The sequence below is a fragment of the Chelonoidis abingdonii genome, chromosome 10 (genome assembly GCF_003597395.2).
Source record: "Chelonoidis abingdonii isolate Lonesome George chromosome 10, CheloAbing_2.0, whole genome shotgun sequence".
In the NCBI taxonomy this organism is placed as follows: domain Eukaryota; kingdom Metazoa; phylum Chordata; order Testudines; family Testudinidae; genus Chelonoidis; species Chelonoidis abingdonii.
In genome coordinates this window covers 53,081,513-53,104,217 of record NC_133778.1, presented here as the reverse complement: position 1 = coordinate 53,104,217, position 22,705 = coordinate 53,081,513, and the positions used below count along the sequence as shown (strand labels likewise).

At 39.1% G+C, this 22,705-nt stretch overlaps 1 protein-coding gene across 5 annotated transcripts in view; it reads left to right on the top strand.

Annotated features, from left to right (window-relative positions):
* The window catches only part of RIF1 (replication timing regulatory factor 1), a 67,895-nt gene extending 49,350 nt beyond the window's left edge, over window positions 1–18,545 (top strand). For 2 of the 5 annotated variants that reach the window (XM_032780958.2, XM_075070232.1), the window contains 12 exons: window positions 397–496; window positions 901–1,032; window positions 5,123–5,268; window positions 6,199–6,288; window positions 6,378–6,432; window positions 9,063–11,915; window positions 14,013–14,162; window positions 14,495–14,572; window positions 14,662–14,777; window positions 15,870–16,023; window positions 16,753–16,861; window positions 17,339–18,545. In XM_032780958.2, the coding sequence (XP_032636849.1) occupies window positions 397–496; window positions 901–1,032; window positions 5,123–5,268; window positions 6,199–6,288; window positions 6,378–6,432; window positions 9,063–11,915; window positions 14,013–14,162; window positions 14,495–14,572; window positions 14,662–14,777; window positions 15,870–16,023; window positions 16,753–16,861; window positions 17,339–17,556 (4,201 nt within the window). In that variant the 3' untranslated portion in view covers window positions 17,557–18,545. The remainder of the gene's footprint in view (window positions 1–396; window positions 497–900; window positions 1,033–5,122; window positions 5,269–6,198; window positions 6,289–6,377; window positions 6,433–9,062; window positions 11,916–14,012; window positions 14,163–14,494; window positions 14,573–14,661; window positions 14,778–15,869; window positions 16,024–16,752; window positions 16,862–17,338) is intronic. The other 3 variants (XM_075070230.1, XM_032780962.2, XM_075070231.1) reach the window with 3 other exon arrangements.
* The last annotated feature ends 4,160 nt before the right edge of the window (window positions 18,546–22,705 follow it).

The window sequence follows — 22,705 nt, the reverse complement described above, 5'->3', positions numbered from 1 at the left end:
GTTCCTAAATTCAGGATTTAACCTTGGTCAAGTACATAGAGATAAAAAATAATCAAACCACTAATTGTGATTGTCATGAATGTATCCCTAATATAGGAGTGAATTTGTATGGAATGAGAATTTAAATGTGAAGTTTTATTTTAAGAATTTTGGAAGGGAAGGAAAAGGTGTTCATGGGTTATCAGGTTAGTTTGGAAGCCCTCACAAATGAGTTCTTTGCTTGTAGAAAGCTTCAGGTCTAAAAAATACCTTTTCTTGAACAAGTATGTATATAGATGTACAGAATCCGTGACCTTCATTCTGCTTCACTGTATGTGAGCTGCTTATTATAAGTAGTAATGAACTTAACGATCTTGTGCACTTTTTCCATAATTCTTAATTTTTTCCCTTAAACAGATCCATATTAAGCCAAGCCAAAAAGAAAATTCTGCTTTTACTACCTGGTTTTGAAAGTGTTGAGATAGTGGAAGAATCCAGTGGTCCATTTTCTGATGCTGTAAGTACTATTATGTTACTGCATATGAGTAATTTATACATTTCTGAAATTGTGTTGGAGATTGTAACTCCATAGGACACTGTTACTGTAATCGAGATTTTACTATAATTTGAGGTTGATTAGTGTTTGAGGTGATAACCATATCCTAAATTAGAATAACCAGAGGCTGAAGGGCATAGGCTGAGATGGCATTTGGTAAATAGTAACTAGGATTTTACCTTAACTATTGGCCTGTTCTTATGCAGCATATCTGCAAAAATCTTTGTTTTAGAGGAATATACCGGGGAAGGTAAGCAAACATATTTTTCAAAGTCATGAGTGTAATTGAATCTTATGTAAAGTTTCATTAAATTATCTACTTTATCTATTTACACTAAACAAAATTTTTATTTCTCTTTAAACAGACAGAAAATTCCCAGTGGGATGCAAAGATAAGTGGAATAGAAGTAAAATCAGGTGGAAAAAGGGATTCGTTGCTGGCACAGGCCAATGGTCTGAAAGACAAGACTACTACTGCTCATGTAACAACAGCGAAGGTAAGATGCATACAAATGGATTTAATAAAATTAAACATTACTTTGTGCTGACTTTTTCTTCCACAAGAAACTATCAGGTGTGCTGTTTTTGTATCTCAAGTCCACCAATTTGAAGCAAGCCAGCCTAATAGCAGTTGGCTGTTTTTCCCTATTCAGATTGTCTAGTATTTTTGGAGTTTTCTTTTTTGTTATTGCTATGGAAACTTAAGGCAAGGTAGGTTTTATAAGGAGTGGAAGTTTAATCAGCAGAGGCTCCATAAGGGAGAGCAGCCAACATTAAGATCTGATTAGTTATTTTTGGCTGTGTATCATGGCAAAGTCTTTGTGTGTGTGTGTGTATGTATGTATGTATGTATCCTGCTGTAGGTGCACATGCACCTCATGCATCTGAGATTGGATTGCTTTGACTAGCACTGTCCATGAGGGCCATGCATGTACCCTGTGCCACCAGCCAGGACCTTCCCCAGCTCCCTCTTACTGCCTGGGTAGCAGGATGGAACCTGGTAAGTGTCCAACCCACTACTTCGACCTTCAGGCTCATCTTTTAGACTAGTTTTGTGAAGAAAATCCTGTTTGCCCTCCTTATCTTCATTAATACTTTAATGTGGACATTCCTAAAAAACTGTCCAAGAAAGACACCCCTGTGCAGCTGGCTGAGGGTGAGGTGCCTTATGCCAACCCCCAATGGCAGACTCTAAACCTTCAGGGTATAAGCACTAACTGACTTTCAGTGGACTTATTCTCTTGGTTAATGGGCAGAGTGGATGCCTTTTCTGTTGGGGGCAGAGGCACCTCCTCTTAAGTATTCAGTGTGCAAATCTTCTCATCGATTTGCAAGGTGAGGACAATATGGCTGAAGCTACACGCAATCAATACGCATTTTCTCAGACCTGAAAGAGATCTCCAAAAATATCTTAACGAGTCATCCTCAGCAAGTGCCCCTCTGACCAGACACCCCATCCGAGGATCCAGCAGCAAAAGAAGGCAGGGAAGAAAACATCTTCGAAATAGAAACTAGTTACATTGGTGCTCATTGCCCCAACACCAAAGCCTTCAGTGTTAGCCGATGCTACTCCCAACACCTGTGCCATCAGCTGCTTTGACACCCTTACTGGCAGACTTGGCACTTGCTTCTCTGGTACTGACGACATCATCATTGGCATCAGCACCACAATACAATAGTTAGGGCAAGTGGAGACCAGACAGATATTCTTCCCCATAGAAAAGAGAGACATCAGACCTCCAAGAAAAGGGGCCTAGTCCTCCTCTAAGGAAGTGACCCTAAGTAAGCTGGGACTGCCAGCATCAACACTGACAAAGGCATATATGCCAACCGCTGCACCTATTACAGGATCAAAGTACATCTTAGAGAGCTGTTGAGATTCCCTCCAGGGAACATCATTGGTACTGGTGCAGTAGCAGGTGCCAGAATGGGGAAATGACATTGCAATTCAAAGTACATCTTGTTGCCAGATTACTTCTTCATCTCGGCAACAAACAGTGATGCTCTGTTACCTTCTGAGAGTGACCCTAGAGGTGGTACTGTCTCTGAGCACTGCCTCAAAAAAGACATGAGTGACATTGGGCCAACCTGCAGCAACTAGGTCAGTACCCATATGCCATGCCAACCTATCCATACTGGGGATATTGTGACAAGGGCACATGGGAGCTAGCGAAGTGCTTTGGCACACTCTGGCTACCTTCCAACCTGTGTCTAAACAGGTGGAGAAGCTCTGTCAGGTGCCTTCGGAAAATTAGGAAGGCTTTTAATCCCAGCAGATCCACTAGTAGTTGCTGAAGTACAGGACAAATTGCAGTTGACAAAAGGCGTGTCCAAGGATAACCCCCAAAAAATCTAGCTGTGTTTGGGCTCAAAGCCTAGTCATCCACCTCACTGCAGTTCTGTGTGGCAAGCTACCAGGCATCGTTCATCAAATGTAATATCCTGATATGGGAGAGAGTGACTCCTGTCCTGGCAAAAGTGCCACAGGACACTAGGGAGGAATTATAATCTCCTTTAAAGGAAGACCAAACAGCCTTGCAGGTAGTCATGGACTCCTCCAACATGCCCGTGGTTGTCCTGGCAGTTAGCATCCAGAGTACTGAGGGAGATTCAGGGTCATGAGACACCTCCCATTCGAGAGATTAGAGCTCTTCACCAAAAGAACAATAAAGCTCATCTTGGACTCAAGGGCCACTGTGAGGTCACTGAGGGTTTGTACACCAATTCCGTATAAGAAGTTCTGCAAATACCAGTCTCAAAAGAAACAAACAACTGGTTCACCCATGCTTTCAGAGTAGACAGCCAGTTTACCCATCATGGAAACAAACGTGATACTCAAGTCGACATGCACAGAATCAAAGTTTCTCGAGGCTTTTACACTCTGATCTGCTGGTCAGAGAACCTACTTCAACCTGGCAGTTCAGTATAATCTTCCTGAGGCTCATGGATCCTCTGTTTTGAGCCTCTCTCGAAGTGATCCCTTCACCACCTCATTCTGAAGTAAATCTTCTTAGTGGTTATGTCATGGAGTGTGGGGGGAGACTACGCCCGGCACCCCCGGGTTTCCACGATTCACCATGACTCTCAGCCAGCCAGTAAAACAGGTTTATTTAGACGAGAGAAACACAGTCCGAAACAGATCTTGCTGGTACAGACAACAGTACTCCCTTTTAGTTAGATCCATCTGGGGACTCCAGGGAGGCCACAGCCCCGTTGGGAGGCCCAAGCCCCGTCGGGGCACCCCTCTCCATTTCCCAGCCAGCTCCAAAGTGAAACTTCCTCCAGCCTCTCACTCAGCCTCCCCCTGGCTCCTCCGCCAGCCTTCGTTTCCTTTCTCCATTTTTCCCAGGCAGAGATGTTACCTGGCCTCCAACCTCCTTCCTGGGTTCTCAGGTTACATGCTCAGGTATGTTCCCTTCCCAGATACTGGCAGTCCCAACTCCCCTGCAACCTTCCCAGGTTAATACTCCCCACTCAGCATTCACATAACACATCTAGAACATTCCCACTTCGTCACAGGTTATCACTTCAACCAGGAGGAGTGAGTGAGCTTAAGGCATTTATGGCTGAATCCCACTTAATGACATTTGATAGGGCCGAGACAGTTCTAATGCTTCACCCGAAGATAATTCATAAAGTGATCTCAGATTTTCTTTTAAACTAGTCAATCAGCCTCAAAACCTCATTCTGTGTAAAAGAAAAGAAACCACACACCCTAGACATATCCAGGGCTCTGCTTTATGGAAAGGAACAAACCATTCATACTAAAATCCCATCTGTTTATTGCTGTAGCCAGATGTTCTAAAGGTCAGGCCATCCCTTCACAGAGTATCAAAATGGATAACAAAATGTATTTCACCGTGTTACTACCTGGTTGATGTACGTCTCCCACTGAACATCCAGGCTCACTCCACCATGTCACAAGCTGCACCCTCTGCCTGCTTTAATATGCCAGTATTAAATCTGTAAGGCAGCAACATGGAGTAATTCACTGACCTTTTGTCAAACACTATGCCATGCAAATAACTGACAGGTGAGATGCAAAGTTGGAGAGAACAATATTAGTCTGTTTGATGCTTCTGGAGCTCCCAGTTCCCACCATTCTGAGTGCATATTGCATGCCAGCCATCTGCACAATAATCCATACCGACACATGCTCCAAAAAAGAATGGTTACTTTTATCTTACAGTAACTGTGCTGCTTTAGGATGCCATGCATGTAGATCCCATGTCCTACTCTCCATCCCCTCCTCTTAGAGTAGTTAGCTAACATGGGCTTTTAATTGTAAGGGACCTGAAGGAGGCTCATGACCAGTCCATTTTTTGTTTTGTACCCTCACATGGTAGCATGAGGAGGCATATGAGGACATACATGTCCCTCACATAGCTTTTAAAAAAAATTAATCTCTTATGCATGAGGTGCATTGATCCTATAGTAGGATCAATACTAAATGCAACATCTCTAAAAACCGTAGTTACTGTAGGTTAGTATTTGTTCTGTTTTGGGATGGTGTACCTGGGATACAGAAGTATCATTAATAGTATTTCCTTTATCTTGCTTTTTAAACCATTTTTTTCCTTTCCATAGCTGAAACTAGAATTTTCATCTTCAAAGACAAAATCAAGCGAGATACTTTTGGAAGAGGAGAAATCTGTTGATTTTGTGGTTATTCCTTTGGAAACAAAAGAGAGAATATTGACAGAACACCAAAAAGAAGTTCTTAAGACAAAGAGGTTTGTAATCCATAGCACTGACAAGAGTGGTTGTATTATGAATTGATCGGGACAAATTTTAAATTTAATTTGTTTAATGTCCTCAGACTTGACTAAGATATTAATTATGCATCTTGTGCTATTACATGCAAGCTCCAGAGCTTGAAGCTAACATAAAAAGATCTTTTGGCTAAAGACATCAGAGTTATTTGGAGAAACAGTATCTTAAAGGGACAGGACCAATCTCTGATTTATACTTCATTCAGAGATTGTGTTTCAGGTCCAGAACTGACCATAATTGTCTAGTTCAGGGGTTCTTAAACTGGGGGTCAGCACCCCTCAGGGCATCACAAGGTTATTACATGGGGGGAGTTGCAAGCTGTCAGCCTCCACCTCGGATCCCACTTTGCATCCAGCATTTATAGTGGTGTTAAATATATAAGAACGTGTTTTTAATGTATAAGGGGGGGTCACACTCAGAGGCTAGCTATGTGAAAGGAGTCACCAGTACAAAAGTTTGAGAACCACTGGTCTAATTTTACCTGCATGACACAGGCCGTAGAACATCACCCAAAGATTCATGTTCGCTTTTAGGCTAAAACTAGTAAGATGGCATTTTTCAGTAATTGACATAAGGAAAGTCTTTAGCTGGCAGTATGATCTGAAGACAGGAATCAAAAGATCAAAAAAGAATTTTATACCCATTTGTAAACAGCAGTTCCTTCATAGCAAACAGTGATTGCTGAAATTGCACTTTCACTGCAAGAGTTCTCTCATTCCATATCACAGAGTGATTTAGAAGGGTAATTTTGTGAGGACTTGGCAGTTCAGTCTACGTAGGGTTTCCTTGATGAGAATTTTCAGCATTGAAACTGTTTTTAAATTACGTGTCTCTCACTAGCAGTTCTAAGATAAAGCTACACCTACCTGAAATTATATTTTTGGTTCTAGAATTGATATTCCTGCTATGTACAATAATCTGGATGCATCCCAAGATACTGCCTTATTTTCTCAATATACTCAGGGCCAGGAAGATTCTTTGTAAGTATGATATACCAACTGGGCTTGTGGTAATAAATATTTTCTAAGTTCTGTTATGACAGCTCTAATTTGGGTGGTCTTGTTTTTAGATTGAAAACATCTTTAATAGAAGAGCAGAAGGAAGATTTTGAAAAGAAACCTCAGGTATTTTCACCATGTTTAATAGTTTTGGAGATGCTAGAATTACAACTACCTTTTATGATGCTTTATAATAGGCTTGGAAGGATTAGATTTTTATCAGTAATTGGTTGGTAAAAATGGATTTCAGCGTACACACACCAGCTAACAAAAATATTTCCATCGATAATCAAAATTTATAGATAGACAAGGTAGAAAGATGCTGCTTGGGAACTTAAATCAATTCTAATGGGGATATTTACTTTGTATATTTTGGCATGAGATGTCAGTTTGCTTTTTAACAGTTATAAAGCTCTTAATTTTTTGAATGTGTCTACTTTCATTAAATAGTTGTCTGATCCCCCCCCATAATTTTTCCCAACTGTAAAATTTAAATCAATAAAAATAAAAAAGGTTAAGAATAAACATTGATATGCATTATAATCATTAAAAAAATTAAATTCTGTCATGCTTATTTATAATCTGTTTGAGGAACAATTCTAATATGGTGACAGTGAACTTCTCTGATCGCAGACCAAAGTTGATATGTGGTGGGGAGGGTAAGCTTGATAAGTCTAAAACAAAGAGCACCTCTACATTTCTTATCGGACTTGAGTTTCCATTTTATAGAATATCTTGTAAGGCTGTCCTGGGTCCAGGAATAAAAACTAAAAGAGGAAGACGTGTTAGTAAGTTCAGAGTTTTGAGAACATTTGCTAATTTTGTTTGTTCTTGCAATGAAATTTAATTTAGATTTTTTTTATTCAGTTTCCTTGGTATCTTAGATTAACTTCAACCACAGAAATCATATGATTGTGTAAAGCATACTAATAGTCTTGTGCCTAGTGTTTTTTTTAATTGCCTTTATTGGTTCAAATTACTTAATTTGAGATGAATTCCAAATACAACAGAGAACCATAACATGTTTGCTTGTGATTTACAGTAAAGTCCTCAGGGTTTGGGGTGGTAGGAAAAGAACATATGCAAGATTGTATATACCGTGGCTGTTTGAACACAATGGTACTAAATTTGTGAGTCTGCCTGATTGAATTTAGTTAATCATATAATTACATGATTCATCAGTTAGGTATTCAAGTAACTATAAGTAGTGGTTTTATCCCTGTAACTGCCAGGTACAGCAAGAAGAGCCTCTAAAACAGCCCACCTTGTAGACAGATCAGAAAATTGATACAAGATGTCTTCAGTAACTTTCCGTATATACTCGTTCAAAAGCCGAATATTTTTGGTAAAAAAAGAGATGCATCAAAGAGCGGGGGTCAGCTTATAAACTGGGTTACACCAAGATTTGGCTGTGAATGGCAAACTGCGGCCACAGGGGGCCGAGGGGCTCCATGCCTGCAGATGCTCCAAGTAAACAAAATGTCCCAACCTGCCCGAGGCTTACCCTGACAGGCCGGGAGCCAGAGTTTTCCAACCCCGGAAATATAGGGACAGTTTATGAAAGGGTCATACAGTTTTTGCTATTTTTACCTATCCGTTTTGGGGGGTCGGCTTATAAGCGAACAGGCTAATGAACGAGTATATATGATACTAAAAATATTACAGAATTGTTCTGAGAAATTCTTCAGTGCTTGAATTTCAGTTAGTCCCACAGTTGAAACGTGAACTTATTTCACATGCCCATCTTATTTTTTCCAAGAATTTATTTTTGATGACTTCCACATCACATTCTCCTTCTTCACTGGTTATTTTAAAATGTAAATGTTTTTTATTGTCTGCTTGTGAGTTTGGACCTGAAACTTAATTAGGATACAAAAAATCTTGGAGTTTCCATATAACCTTTTAGACATCATTTAGTCTGCATAGTTTTTCAAAGTAGTTTTTAGCTAGTAAGGTAATTCCTGAGGCTAACCTATTTACTCTTATGACAGTAGCTTTTATAATAAATTATGTAATCTGTAAGAAAGATCCTCTTAGGCTTTTTTAGCAATATAAACTTTGACTCTGGATGAAGTAGTACAGGCTGAACAGGGCACGCAGTTAATACTGAACATTTAAATGGACGTAGAATTCAGGACACAGGAAAATTGGTGTAATATAGCATGTGTACAGATTATGCACACCTGTTACACTTCCTTTTCCTGCTCCTTACTTAACTCCTTATGGCCAGTGGTCTGCCTCTTTAGGACTCTTCTGAAAGCATTACTTGTCAGACTCCATGGCCGTTGTATTGTATCTAGAATCCTAAATTTAGATGTTAGTAACAACTCCTAATTGTCTTCAGAAAGTACTGTACCATATGCTTAGAAAATCTTTACATTAATGTAAACAGTATATGAAGTACTATTTAATAACTGAAACAAAACCCGGTAAATAGTAAGTTGACTGCTGTTCTTTGTCTACAGACTTTCACAAGGTCTTTCTGCTGCCCCCCTTTCTTTGGACTAAACAAATAAAATAAATATTGCTGTATAAAGCATGTCAGTTACACTGGAAAAGTTACACAGTTAAACTGTGGCTAAGAGAGGAAAATCTGTAGTGTTTCGAGTGGGTGGATGGTTTAAAAATCATTGTCATTATTTAAGCAGAGCAGTATTTTTTTTCCTTTATTTCAAATCCAAATGGGATTGCATTTTTTGTGGGTTTATGGTGAAAGTAGCAAAATTATTATAATGCCACTTAATTTGTCCTTGCAGGATGAAAGAACAAAGAGCAGTGTGCACAATAGTACACATGAAATCACTGGGAACTGCAAGTCAAGTGAACCTCTTGAGAATTCTGTGAATATTGAAGACAAATCCATCGCTCATGTTCCAGAAAGATCAGATTTAAATTGTGAGGAGGATTTTAAAAAAAGTATAACTGAAATGGTTGCAAAGGAGTCTTTAGTAGGAGAGGATTCAAAAAAACATGCAACTGAAACAGTTGCAAAGGAGCCTTCAGTTAGAAATGAAAACATTTCAAATGTCAGCAGCAGTTCATCTTCTAGTGATGTTATTTCTGGAACACCGCAACCTGCAAGCCGAAGGCAGTCCTTTATTACTTTGGAAAAGTTTGATAGTTCAGAGAACAGACCCTTTAGCCCTTCTGCACTGAATAGACTATCGGGAGCATCTGGGACTGCTGCTGTTCTAAAACAGGAAAGCATAGATGCACCAAAGACTCCCTCCAAAATAGAAAAACCTAAAGAGGAGAACAAAAGTTCTTCAAAATCTGAATTTGAAGGAACAGTTGCTGGGATGAAGAGGTTGAGTCACAGGCAAAATAAAACACAGCATGGAGAAATTTTTCAATCCAAGTTGTTAACAGAATTAGAACAGGAGAAAAGTATACGGGAGTCTGTTGCCTCTCATTTGGAAAATAAATCTGGAACATCTTGCCAAAAGGAAGAGACAAAATGCATTCTGGATACTCAAACACAGACTCCCAATTCTGGAGTGATAGAGAGTACGACAGTAGAGCAAAAACAAATTGTAGATGGTGTAGAAGAGGAGGAAAAATGTATAGGACCCAATCTAGATTCTAAAGAAAATACACCTCCAGTGGTTGCTGTATCAACTGATCAGACATCTAATGATGACAATCAAGTTCCACAAATGTTTCCTAATCAGAAAGCACTAAGACGTTCTTCAAGACGACGGACAGAAATTCCAGAAAATACAACAGACAGTCAAGATAAAGAAAACAGTCACCAGAAGAAGGACAAACGTAAAGATGATGAAAAGTATTTCCAGAAGAGGGTGCCACAAATTAAAGAGGATGAATCCCAAAAGCAGAAATCTGTTCCTGAAAAAGCTGTAGATGCAAAAGAAAATGCAAATAAAAAAGAGTGCAGCTTTCATGAGAAGACTGCTGTAGAAGATATTGGCCCAAAGGAGTCTCGCAGTTCAAGGGGTCTTGAAGAGGAAATGAACAAAAATGCCAAGAAATCTGAAAGTGATAACTTGAAATCTGAAATAGGTGTTCAAGATTCTGGTTCGGATATAACAGGTCAGAAAAAGACAAGGGGGCGCACCCGGTATCAAACAAGAAGAGCTTCACAAGGATTGCTTTCTAGTATAGAAAATTCTGAGTCTGATAGCTCTGAGACAAGAGAAGAAAGTACCAAGAGGAAAAGATCTGGAAAATGGAAAAATAAAAGCGATGCTCTTCAAAGCAAAGTGAAAGAAGAAAAGGAGAGCCAAAATCTGGAGCTCTCTTCACAAGGAATAGTAACTGAAATTAGAAATCTGTCTGAAGTAAAAAATGAAGGTGGAACAAATTCTGAAGTGGACAAAGATACTGTTTTGATATCTCAGGCATCTGAAGTGAAAAACAAAAAAAGCTATACAGCTATTAACGAATCTACAGGAATTATAGACCTGGCAAAGACCTCTGGGGGGCAGAATACAAATGTAGAACAAAATAAAATCAACATATTGGGCGAACCCTTCATTAACCCATGCATATCTGAACCAGTTTTGAAAACAAGACAGGCAAATAAATCACTTGATAAGCACAGAAGTGTAGAAGGCTGTAGTGCAATCATTCTATCTGAATTTGCAGCAGTAACTGCCACTTCAGGTGATGTTCTTTCCTCTGAAAAACCTTTGCAGATACTTGAGTGCCAGCACAAAAGAAGCAAGAGGATGAGAAGATCAAAGAGCTACAATTGCTGTGGTGAAAACTCTCAACAGCAAGAAAAGCCATTCACTGAATTAAAAAATACAGATAACCATGCACAAAGTGAGCATAAAAACACATGTATTCAGATAACTATGACTGCATTAGAAACTTCTTCTAATGATTCTCATTTTGAAGAAAGGCTGTCTGTGGAACCTTGTGCAATGAGTACACCATTGCTCCCCATTAAGAAATCTAGTTTCATTAAGGATTCAGAAAGAGGAATAAAATCTGAGAATGATTTGGAAGGAAATGCTATTCCAGTGGAGGAAGATCTTGAGAAACTGTCATATATCAAAAGTAAAACTTGTGACTCTGTCATGCAGGAGCCAGAGCCCACCAATCTAGTTGACAGTATTGAACAGTGTTTAACTGACTGTGTTCCAAAAGAGCCCACAGAAAGTTGTCTTCCTTTGGAGAATAGCACAGAGCCAGAAGCTACAGAAGAGGAGGAAATGAGTCAAAATGGACAAATGGAGGAGCTATCTGATACAGAAACTGTTAACAAACCTGACCAAACAAAGATAAATGAGCCAAAACAAGATCAGAATGATGCAGAAAAGACTGAGAACACTCCTATAGAAGCACACAGCCCTCAAGATAGTGAAATGAAGGAGGAAGGTTTAATATTCACTGAAACTGCAGTGGCAGCTACAGTGCCTGAAAATGTAGCCTCAGACCAGGAGGGTGCAGAAGAAAGTGACCATGTGGATTCTCCTCAGAAATTGAAGGAGCTTGATTCTGTAGGTTTGGTTAAAGTTAATGAAAGCCCCGATGGAGTGCAGACACGCTGCATTTGGTCTCCTTCTGCTTCTCCATCCACCAGTATTTTAAAGAGGGGAATAAAAAGACATCAAGAGGATGATTCCCCATCACCTGCTAACAAGGTATTGTGATGTAGTTCAGTCTTAGGTACTACTGAGCACTTGTAAGTGTACATAGAGAGTGTATTGAGTACATTGCATATCATATATGCCATTACCACATGATCTTGGAGAAGTGCTAATGATGACCTGCAAAGACTTCATTTTTTATTAGGCTTGTTTCTCATGTGTAAATCCTGACAGGTTTTATCTTAAAAATGATTTTTCTGCATGTTTTTACCTTGGAAATATATATTGTCCACTCCTTACCTTCTTTGGTTTTGCTGGAGGATTTGTTTGGCGGGGCAGGATGATCAGGATGCACACTTAACTTCATCCTTAATTGAAGGTGGGGGCCATGAATCTTTAATAAAAGCTTCTATCTCCAAATTAGTGGTCACTGATGTTAAATAGATATTAAATAAAACTTTACTTTTTATTGTCTGACTAAAAATCTTTCCTTGTCAATTGTTCAACTTTCACTCTTGGCTCTTGTGATATCTTCTCCTCCTCCTCATGTCATCATAGTGTTCTGAACTAGACAGGACCAGAATTTCCATTTAAAAAATAAGCAGTCATTTCAGGCCTTATGAAATCATAAACAAGCAGAATGGAAGAGGGAGGCAAGTCCAGCTTTTCCCTTTGCAGGTTACTTTAACACTGGTTATGTGACTTGCTGTGAAATATAAGTGCTCTGGGCCAAGACTCTCATATTTTCTGTACAGAACTCCAACAATGGGGCCCTGACCTGGTTGGCAGTTACCTGCTACCTGCAATATAGATGTTTAATTTCTTAAGAACTGTTGAATGCTGTCCTTTTTACTGAAAAGATAGTGTCTGCAATGGTTACAGCTGATACTTTCTTGTGTTATAAGTTCAATTTTTAACACCCCTGGAAACATGCCCCTTATGATCTGATTCTATGGTGGAATTTTTGTGGAACATAAGGCAAATTGGACACGAGTTGAAGTTTATATTTAGTGTTGCATGTCCAGGGTTTAAATAACTTTCATGTTTTCCCCACAATAATCAGCTATTTCAGTGTTTTAGAATAATTCTAATGGTATGACTCCTATACCCAGCATGTGAATATGAAATTCAGTGATCCAGTATGTTCTCAATCAGTGTTTCTTCCAGGGTATTGAAAAGGATTAGGGTAAATGTCTATTTGTCAAAGATGCAAGGAAATATATAGTGTATATATTTATATTGTTTGTCTCCCTCTCTCTTCCCTAACCCCCCCGCCGATCCCTCCACCTCCCATCTCATCAAGAATCTGTCTAAACTAACCAGTAAGGTTAGTAAATGCACTGGATGATGAAAACGTGGATTACCAAATAAAATACACACTTTATTGTCCCATTGATTCAACCTTGCATCTTCCCTCTCTTGTCATCTTACTGCTGCTCTTTCACTCCCACTCTGTCCTTTCAGGCACACGTTATGCACTTTTCCCTTTATTTTTTGGTTCTCTTGTTTGCACTTTTTTATGCCACTCTCCTAATTAGTCTTTGCATGGTAGCAACACTCAAGTTGTAATGCAGCAAGGCTTTGGCACTAGTAAAGAAAATAACTATTAGTGCAAAATCATTGTACAGTCAACACCTCACTATTGTATTCCTTGGGAAATTCTTTATGAAGTTTGTAACCTTTCCTGTATCAGTAACCCTAACTCTAACCCCCTCTCCCCCCCCCCCCGAATCTTATTATGGTTTTAAATATTCTTTAGTAAAACATCAGAGGGGTAGCCGTGTTAGTCTGGATCTGTAAAAGCAGCAAAGAATCCTGTGGCACCTTATAGACTAACAGACGTTTTGGAGCATGAACTTTCGTGGGTGAATACCCACTTCGTCAGATGCATGTCAGATATTTGCATCTGACGAAGTGGGTATTCATCCACGAAAGCTCATGCTCCAAAACGTCTGTTAGTCTATAAGGTGCCACAGGATTCTTTGCTGCTTTAGTAAAACACAGCTGTATGAATCAGGAGATTTGATGAATGCAACAGTTTGAAGCCTCAGACTTTAGATTTATCTGGTATGAAATGAATTTGACAGTACAGTTGTAACAATACAAATTCTGTTAGTTTGGTTATAAAAATCACTTAATTTCTAAAAACAGATTCGTCGAGTCTCTTTTGCAAATCCAATTTACCAAGAAGGACTGGCAGATGACATTGATAGGAGAAGTCCTGTTGTTAGGTCTCATTCTTCTTCGAATAGCTCACCATCTTTGCGAAGTTTTAAAACTTCATCTAATACCCAAGCCAAGGTAAACTGTGATTGTTTTAAGTTTTTTCTTCTGAATAGTTCTTTCTAGATATTAGTACAACTGTATAGCATAACCTTTATACCATAACTATGCCTTTCTTATCGGAGCTAGTCTTACTCCAGTGTAAACTTGTATTTAATGGTAAACAGTTCCAAGAATGGCCAATATAGACAACAGGCTTTAGATTTAGTAAATGAAAGAAATACTTCTGTAATCTGGTTAATTCTAGTTTCACTTGTGAAATGAAGAGCTTTATGTTGAGAACTATAATCCTATGACTATTTTTAAATATCTACGATCCTGAGAGAGCTTTTTTCCTCTTTTCTATCCAGCATATTACCACTCCAACCAAAGGACTTCTGTCCCCAGGATCTCGTAACGCTAAATTTAAGAGCTCAAAGAAGTGTTTAGTAAGAAGTGCTTCAGTTCATGTATCTCTTCTCTATTTTCTCCTGTATTCAGTTGTGTGATACTTAATAATTTTTCTATACTATTCAAGATCACTGAAATGACCAAGGAGTCGCTGTCGTGTCCTACAGAGAGTGTGTACCCTGCATTGGTGGGTTGTAAAGCTCCAGTTGACATAATTTTACCTCAGATTACATCAAACATTTGGTAAGTGGTTATTCCTTTCAAGACTTAAACTCTTAATACACCTTCATGAATTTTATAAACTTTTCTGTTAGGATGTATTGGTCTCTAATTCTAGCATCCATTGGATGCACTTTCTGCAAAAAAATAAAGTAAAAGGAAGTTGTACTGTCAAACTTAGTCTCCTTTTAGCATCTAGCAGAAGTACTCAAGTCTTTTATTCTTGTCTTCAGAATACAAAAAGGCCTTGGCATATTCTTTCAAGAATGCACAAGGGCATCCCCAGTTGTAAAAGCAGCAATGAGGGCGCTATTGTGATTAATCTGCTAGCGTTTTTACCACTGCATTATCTGCCTGTTCTCAGATATGGAAGATGCATGAACTTGGGTTTTTTTCCCAGCCTATAATAATATCATATTTATTTCATATATTTTTAGTGTTCTAGAACAAGAACGTGTTCCATGGTTTCTGTTAAACAAGATTTTATTACAAAGCTTATGATTCTACAGTATTTGTAACCTTTTTTACCTTTTGCGCGTGCGCGCTCTCTCTCGCGCTCTCTCTCTTTCGAGAGAGAGAGAGAGAGAGTATTCTGAATGTCAGCCCTTTCAACAGAGCCGATTATAATATGCTTGATAATGCCCACCTGACCTATCTGCATATTTTATTAAAAATTGTCAAATGCTGCTTTGTACAGAGAGCATTATTTCAGATTTACAAAAACTTGGATGAGTGTTTCCAGTGCTTTACTAGGCTCAACTAACTTGGCTTTTTTGTGTGTTGAATCTGAAAACGTACACCAAAAGACACGCTTTCTGGAGTTACCACAGGACCTGTTCAGAATGACCTGGTTTTACTCCTTTTTTCCATTCATGTTACTTAATTAGATTCATTTTACGGATAATTCAATAAACTGCGGAGAATAAAATTTTTCTTTTCTGCAGAAAGGCGTCATCTGCTTTGACTATTTTCCCCTTTTATATGAATAGAGTGTGCATTCCAGCAAATTTCTTGCCTCTCTTCCTCCTCATCTCAGCTGCTAAAGGAAACATGATCCTACCAACACCTTTTCATGTCTTAGTAAGAATAAATATACAGAATCCCTTTTTTCCCTAGGGCAAGAGGTTTGGGGCAGCTCATTCGAGCAAAGAATATTAAGACAGTGGGTGATCTGAGTACTCTGACAGCAGCTGAAATCAAAACTCTTCCTATCCGTTCTCCTAAAGTTTCCAATGTTAAAAAGGCTCTTAGAGGATATCATGAGCAACAGGTAAAGCTATTCTAAGTACTATAATGAAATAGTATCATAAAGTCCTGTGTTGCTAACTTTCTTCACAGGAGATTTGCATTTTTTTAAAAATATAAGCCTTTTCCTGAAAAAAGGCTAAAATACAATATTAAAGCCAATGTGAAACTTAATTTTAAATTTTCAAGCTTAGTAACAGTGCAACAACATTGCTAGTCTAAAATTGTCAAGCCTTGCATCTCAGTCATTTTTGTTTGGTGGTGGTAATATTTCATTATGACAAAAGTATACTTTTTTCCTTCGCCAAGAAGCCTGAGAGTTCACATGGTGAGAAGGATTTCTGAATGTCGATAAAATGAGGTATCTTAAAATTTGAAACACAACTAGTTTCTGAGCACAGTGTTGGCAGTGACTGGTTGGATTAAAAAAGTAACTTGTGATGCCAATAATATGGGAGTTCCCAATCTTATACATGCTTTAATATTGACTTAAAGTACAATTTTAACACTTGTCTGTCGAAGCAATATTCAAGTATGGTGGAAACCAACTTAGTATAGAGTTTGCATGCTGCCAGTATTACACAGGTAATGACCACAGTAATATGGTTAAACAGCAGTTGTTTAAAAATTGTGAAATTAAAATTAAATTTTTAAAGTTTATGATAAGTGCTTTCTACCATGTGATTTCAGACTGCCTCCTTTTTGGGGAAAAATCTTTTGTTTTTTCTGATCTTTTTCCTAATAAAATCTGTAGGTCAAGGCTCGTGGATTTGATGAAATTGCAGTCCTTGAAGACAGAGAGAAGACAGAAAATGTCATAGATGAGAAACCTTTTTCCACAGATGAAGAAAGACTTGCAACTGGTAAACATTGCATTATCTTGTTTGATTTCACATTTGTGGTTTGTCACTTGCTTTCCTGTCCTTGTCATAGTATAAGTGTAACTTGTAGCTTGCTTACTTTGAGTAGGGTGACAAATTCAGTTAATACCCTTTTGTGATGGTAGCTTCCTAAAACTGCTGTGTAATTGAATTGCACTGGTTTTGGGAGGTGATCTCCTTTATCAGTACTTTGCTGCATGTCATTGATACTAGTTGGAAAACAACTAGAAAATGTTTATAATAAATGTGCTAACGAACTCATATCAAAGTGGAATGTTTTTAAATTTTCCGTATTCAGCAGCTGAGTTATATTGGGGCCATAAATACGATGTGGACAACTTAAACACATTTTTTTCATAACAGAAGCTCATAACATTTTCATACTGATGAATTTCACTCAAGTTAAAAGTAAGATACATTTACAACAGTGTATATTAATCATGGTTGTTTCTTTTTTAGAGTTGAGTGAACCAGTTGCCTTGAGCACAGATGGACAGCCCACAACAGATCTCTTGAGCCAAGTCAGTGCCCTTGCTGCTCAGCTAACCTCTGAAGATCTCCACAGTTATTCAGGGAGCCAACTTTTTGAAATGCAAGAGAAACTTGGTAGCATGACACACTGTATTATGAAAAATCTGCAGTCCCGTTGGAAGTCACCACCCCATGAAAGCTTTTAGTCATTTGTACTTGAAACACTTTTCAAGCAGGAGGTTTTGATGTACAGCAGTTTTTTTTTGACTGATAATGAATTATTCCATAAAAAACTGAACATTCATGCAATGGCAAACTTTTTAACAGAGGGAGACAGTGTATCATGGTGTATTGCTTAATTTTTTTTAATTTGTGGGATCATTTCCATGCTAAAAGTATTTGTTTTATAGCTGTTCATAGTCTTGCAAGTAATTTAAAAGTAAACTTGTTAAGATATGCAGTAACAAAGACTGTGAAACCTAAATACTATCTTAAATATTTTTCAAATGTAAAGTGTTTTTATTCCTGTGAAGCCTTATTAAATGTAAAAGGTTATATATCTCAAAACTGTAATTGAAACCAGAAAGTGTTGCTCAGTTTTACCTAATGCTCCTGTGATTTTTCTTTTAAATTGCTCATATTTTGAGAGGGATTCCTTCTCGTTTAGACCCTTTTACATATAGAGATGTGCTATGCTTGACTAATTCCTTATAGTAGTATCTTTCACATCTCAGTACGGTCCAGTTATCAAGCACTTGAGTTAGTCTGTTTTTGCATGCATTTTTATAGACCTCAAAAGGCAAAGCTGATGATAGAATTGGCTTATGAGGTCATAAGAGTTTGCTGCAGAATTTCTCAGGCTCCTTCCATGTGCCCTTACAATTTTATATGCAGCAGTGTTATGTCCCACTGGGAAAATCTAACACAGAAGTAGATTTGATATGCACAATTTTGTATATTCTGTATAGACTTATGGTTGCAGATGTTGGTTATAATTTATGATTTTGAATGCATGGAATGCACTGCTGCTTCTCAAAGACTTTGTTTAGTGAGAGTTCTTGGGTTTTACTTTGGAAATATAATTTGTATATAATGTACTGTAGCTTCTGGAATGGACAGTCACATAATGTGATTACTGCAGCTGTTTTTAGGACTTCTGTATGTAAAAATAAAACACTGAATAGTTCTCTAACAATTAATGCTGTCTTGTGAATAGAAATTCACATTTCATGTTTTTAGTGTATGCTGAACAAGAAGTATTATGCATGTGAAACTTGTCTGAAGATATGTTTCAGGCAGTGGTCAGAACTCTCCTGGCAAATGGTGTCTGAAGGGTCTCCTCAGCCTTTTCTTAATAGTGCTTAATATGATAGTGATTTTTACAGCTCCTGCCTTTGCATCTGCCTAAGTAGTGGTTCCCAAACTGGGGTTCGCAAAATGTTACAGGGGGTTCTCAGGGCAAAAATTCCCTAATGGCAGACAGAGCTGTCCCTAGGGACCCTGAGCAGCACAGGGCCAGCAGTACAGAGCCCTTGGACTTCCAAGAGCTAAGCAGATCAAAGCAAACATATCTCACACTGAGGAGATTAAAACTTCAAGACTCCTTATAAGCAATGGAAAGGGAGGTGAATATTTGTTGCTGTTTTTAAAATTAAATAGGCAGTTAGTATTGTGTTTAACATTACAAAGAACAAGTTTAAGCTTTGTTTTAACATGCATTGTTTGCCTGGACTGCTGAAGACCTGAACACTTTTGTGTAGGAGGAACTCTTTGAGTTGTCATCTTAAATACCTTCATGCTATTCTACATCTAATACTCCTTGAGGAACTATAGGAGCCTTGTCTTACAACAGGCTTATTCAAAGTGATGCAAGGTACAAAAGTGAGATCTTGGAAGAATGTTGCCATTTTCATAATGTAATAAAAATACTGTAATGATAAATTTTATATTTCCAAGATCACTTTTTATAATTTATAAAGGAGAAAATCCCTGGAAATATTCATTTTTAGGAGGGGGTTTGTGAGACTTGACATTTTACTGAAGGGGTTCACAGGTTGTTAAAGTTTGGGAACCACTGTGGCTAAGGGACATTTTTGTCAAATGTTGAGCTAGTAGTGAGCATTGATCTCCCTCGCAGCCCCTGCTCCTTCACCTGGGCCAGTTTTTTATCTATTGGAACCCCTCAGAGCCTCAGCTGTAGTGCCTCTATGCTGGCCCCTCAAATAGAAAAATGGAAGCTACTCTCAAAAAAATCTTTAAGGCCTCCTCAGCATCCCAAAGAGCATCCTTAGCAGCTATGTGCTTTGTGAGGGCATCTCCTGGCTGGAAGATCAGAGCCCTCAAAGGTTAGAGACCTGACTTTGGCTCTATTTTAAAGAAAGTTCCCCTGGCAACTGTTTAGTTGCTGAGGTCTTAGAGGGTACGCTGAGTTGCTCTGCTAAAACCATGGCCTCCAGCTCAGTTACCTATGGCTCCACCCATGGAAAGTGGATAACTACTCGAAGCAGATGCCATGTTCTGCCAAATTCATGGGAGCCCTGCCTTTCGGAGCAAAGCTAGACAAGGTACTGGTGGACAGTGCCACAGAATCTAACAGTCGCTTCCAACACCCCACCATGCCTTACAAGAGAATACAGACCAGCCTTCTGACAAATGTGTTCCTTTCAGCCTTCATCATTGCAAGAATATCAGCAGGTTCTCCGGAGGGAACCATGGCCTGGGAGGAAATCCCCAAGGAAACATTGTAGCTCTCAAATCCTTTTCATGACAGGCTGCATAAGTCTCTGCCCAGAGCTGGAGCTTGGGGGCAGAATTTCCCATTTCCTGTAGGAATGGATTGCTTTGTCCACAGCATAGGCATCGACTCCGTGGGTGATATAGTGCTCAAGCAACCACGGTGCGGGGGGCAATAGTGGGTGCTCAGCACTTGTGAACCAGAGCTTGAGTGTAGAATGTGATGAGTTCTGTGTTGCTAACATCTACTGCTCTTGGGGCAGAGAGTTTGTTTATAAACAGAAGCAGAGTGATTAAGATAACAAAAGTCTTGTCATTAAATTAAGGCTCTTTAGATGATCCTGAAAGCATTCCCAGATACTGCAGTTAAAAGGAAACAAAGGGTAGGAATAAATGGTCCATTTTCAGAATGGTGAGAAGTAAATAGTTGTGTCCCCCGAGGGGCTTGTACTGGTCTGGGATCAACATTCATAAATGATCTGCAAAAAGGAGTAAATAGCGAGGTGGCAAAGTTTTGCAAATGATACAAAATTACACAGTTAAGTCCAAAACAGACTACAAAGAATTACAAAGGGATCTTGTGAAACTGGGTCACTTGACAACAAAATGGCAATTAAATTCAGTGTTAAATGCAAAGTAATACACATGACAAAATATAATCCCAATTATACATAAAAAAACTGGTGTCTAAATTAGCTGTTACCCATCAAGAAAGCTATCTTGGAGTCATTTGCAGTATTCTGGAGGCACTATGTTTCCAGAGTACTGCACATTCATAAGAATCCTTTCACTGTGCCTATATCATTCTCCAGCTTCAGAAGACTTAAAAATGATCTCCAGTCATCAATGGGACAAACGTACCTGAATAACGTAACTGTCCTTAATGTGCATCAAAACAATATTAGAGAACCTAGATGTAAATAAGATTGCTGACAGTTTCATCCAGACATAATGTCTTTAAACTGGGATGTTAGTGAAGACAGCTTGTGATTTCAATGATTTTAGTATACGGTAATTCATAATGTAATTATGTAGTTCATAACTGAATCATCATTATTAAAATAGTAAAGTTACCAATGATAGACACCTTCAATATGAAAAGTGTATAAGTATTCTGAAAATAGCTTCTCCCCAAAACTGGCACACCCCTCTTCAAAAGCACCCACTGGCAAAAACAAAAGTCAGCGCCTCTGGTCCACAGACCAGGGGGGTCAGTGAGATAATGAACTAGGGATCCTCCATCAAGTTGTTTGTTAGACTCCAGTCTATCATTTTTTCATCTAGTTCCCTGCCTTGAACAACCCCATAAAATATGTTCTAATACAGAATGAGATCAGTCACGTGAAGTAGAATCAGAACTCTGAGAATCTTTCATCTATTTTCTTCATTCAAGTGGAATCTAAGCCATTCTAGCTTTCAGGTGGCTTAACAAGTGGATGAAGAAAACAATTCTGGATGAAGTCCTAATTTCTATGGTGTCATCCCTGTTCCAGGGTGATTGATTGATTTGATTTAAACTTCAGTGGATCTGGCAGAGGCACACCTCCAGTCACACTGCAGGATCCTGTGGTTTTGCCTGTGGCAGGCAGCATTAGTAGTATCAGATGCTCCCATTTAGCTTGCCATTGACTCTCCTTAGGTCTTTAAAAAGATGGTGGTGGACATCATATTCAGACTCAGGTCACAGGGAAACCATCTGCACCACTTCCTGGATGACAGTGAGCTCTATCCCCATCAATGGCACACACAACTGCATCCTTGACCTTGAATTTCCTTCAGACCCATGGCTTGGTCATCAGTATCAAGAAAAGCGCCTTGGTTCCATCCACCCAACTAACTCACATCAGAGTGAGTGCCCACAGACACCTAAATAGCAAGGACAAATCCATCTCTAGGGAGGCTCCAGAAGATTCAAGACCTCGCATTGTTTTGGAACTGCAAGACACTATTGCTCTGAGCCTTCAACTGCTAGACCTTCTCGTATCAAGCATAGGAATTACTCAATGGGTGCAGTCACACATCAAGGACCTTCCAGGCTTCATCTTAAAGGTATGAGACCACTTCCTGGAGTGCGTGAAAGGTCAAGTGAGAGTTCCAGTGCAGGTCAACTCCTTAAAATGGTGGTTAGCCCAGGGCAATTGTCTGCAAGGGTGAATCCATGTGCCTTCCACATCCCTTGATCCTCACAACTGACAGCCTGAAGCATTGGGGAGCACACCTGGGGGTCTCAAACAGCTCAAGGCATCTGGAACATGGAGGAAAGGACTCATAGCATAAACCTTGTAGAGTGGTCAAGCTAGCACTATGAAGGTTCTAGTCCAGCCTAGAAAGGAACCACATCCTGATCAGACAACAGGACCATGGTTGCATACGTGAACAACCAGGAGAGAACAAGAAACCCAGCACTATGTGCTAAAGCAATGGAAATCGTGCAGTGAGCATTCTTTCCTGTCCCACAAGAAAGTTCACATAAAGGGAAGCCTGGACCAGAAGGCAGACTGGCTTAGCACGTGCAAGGTGAACATCTCTAAGGTGTGCTTGAATCAGACAGTTATCAAGTTAATTGTCGAGTTGTTTGGCCTGCCCTCAAATGACCTATTTGTAGACCACATACACACAAAG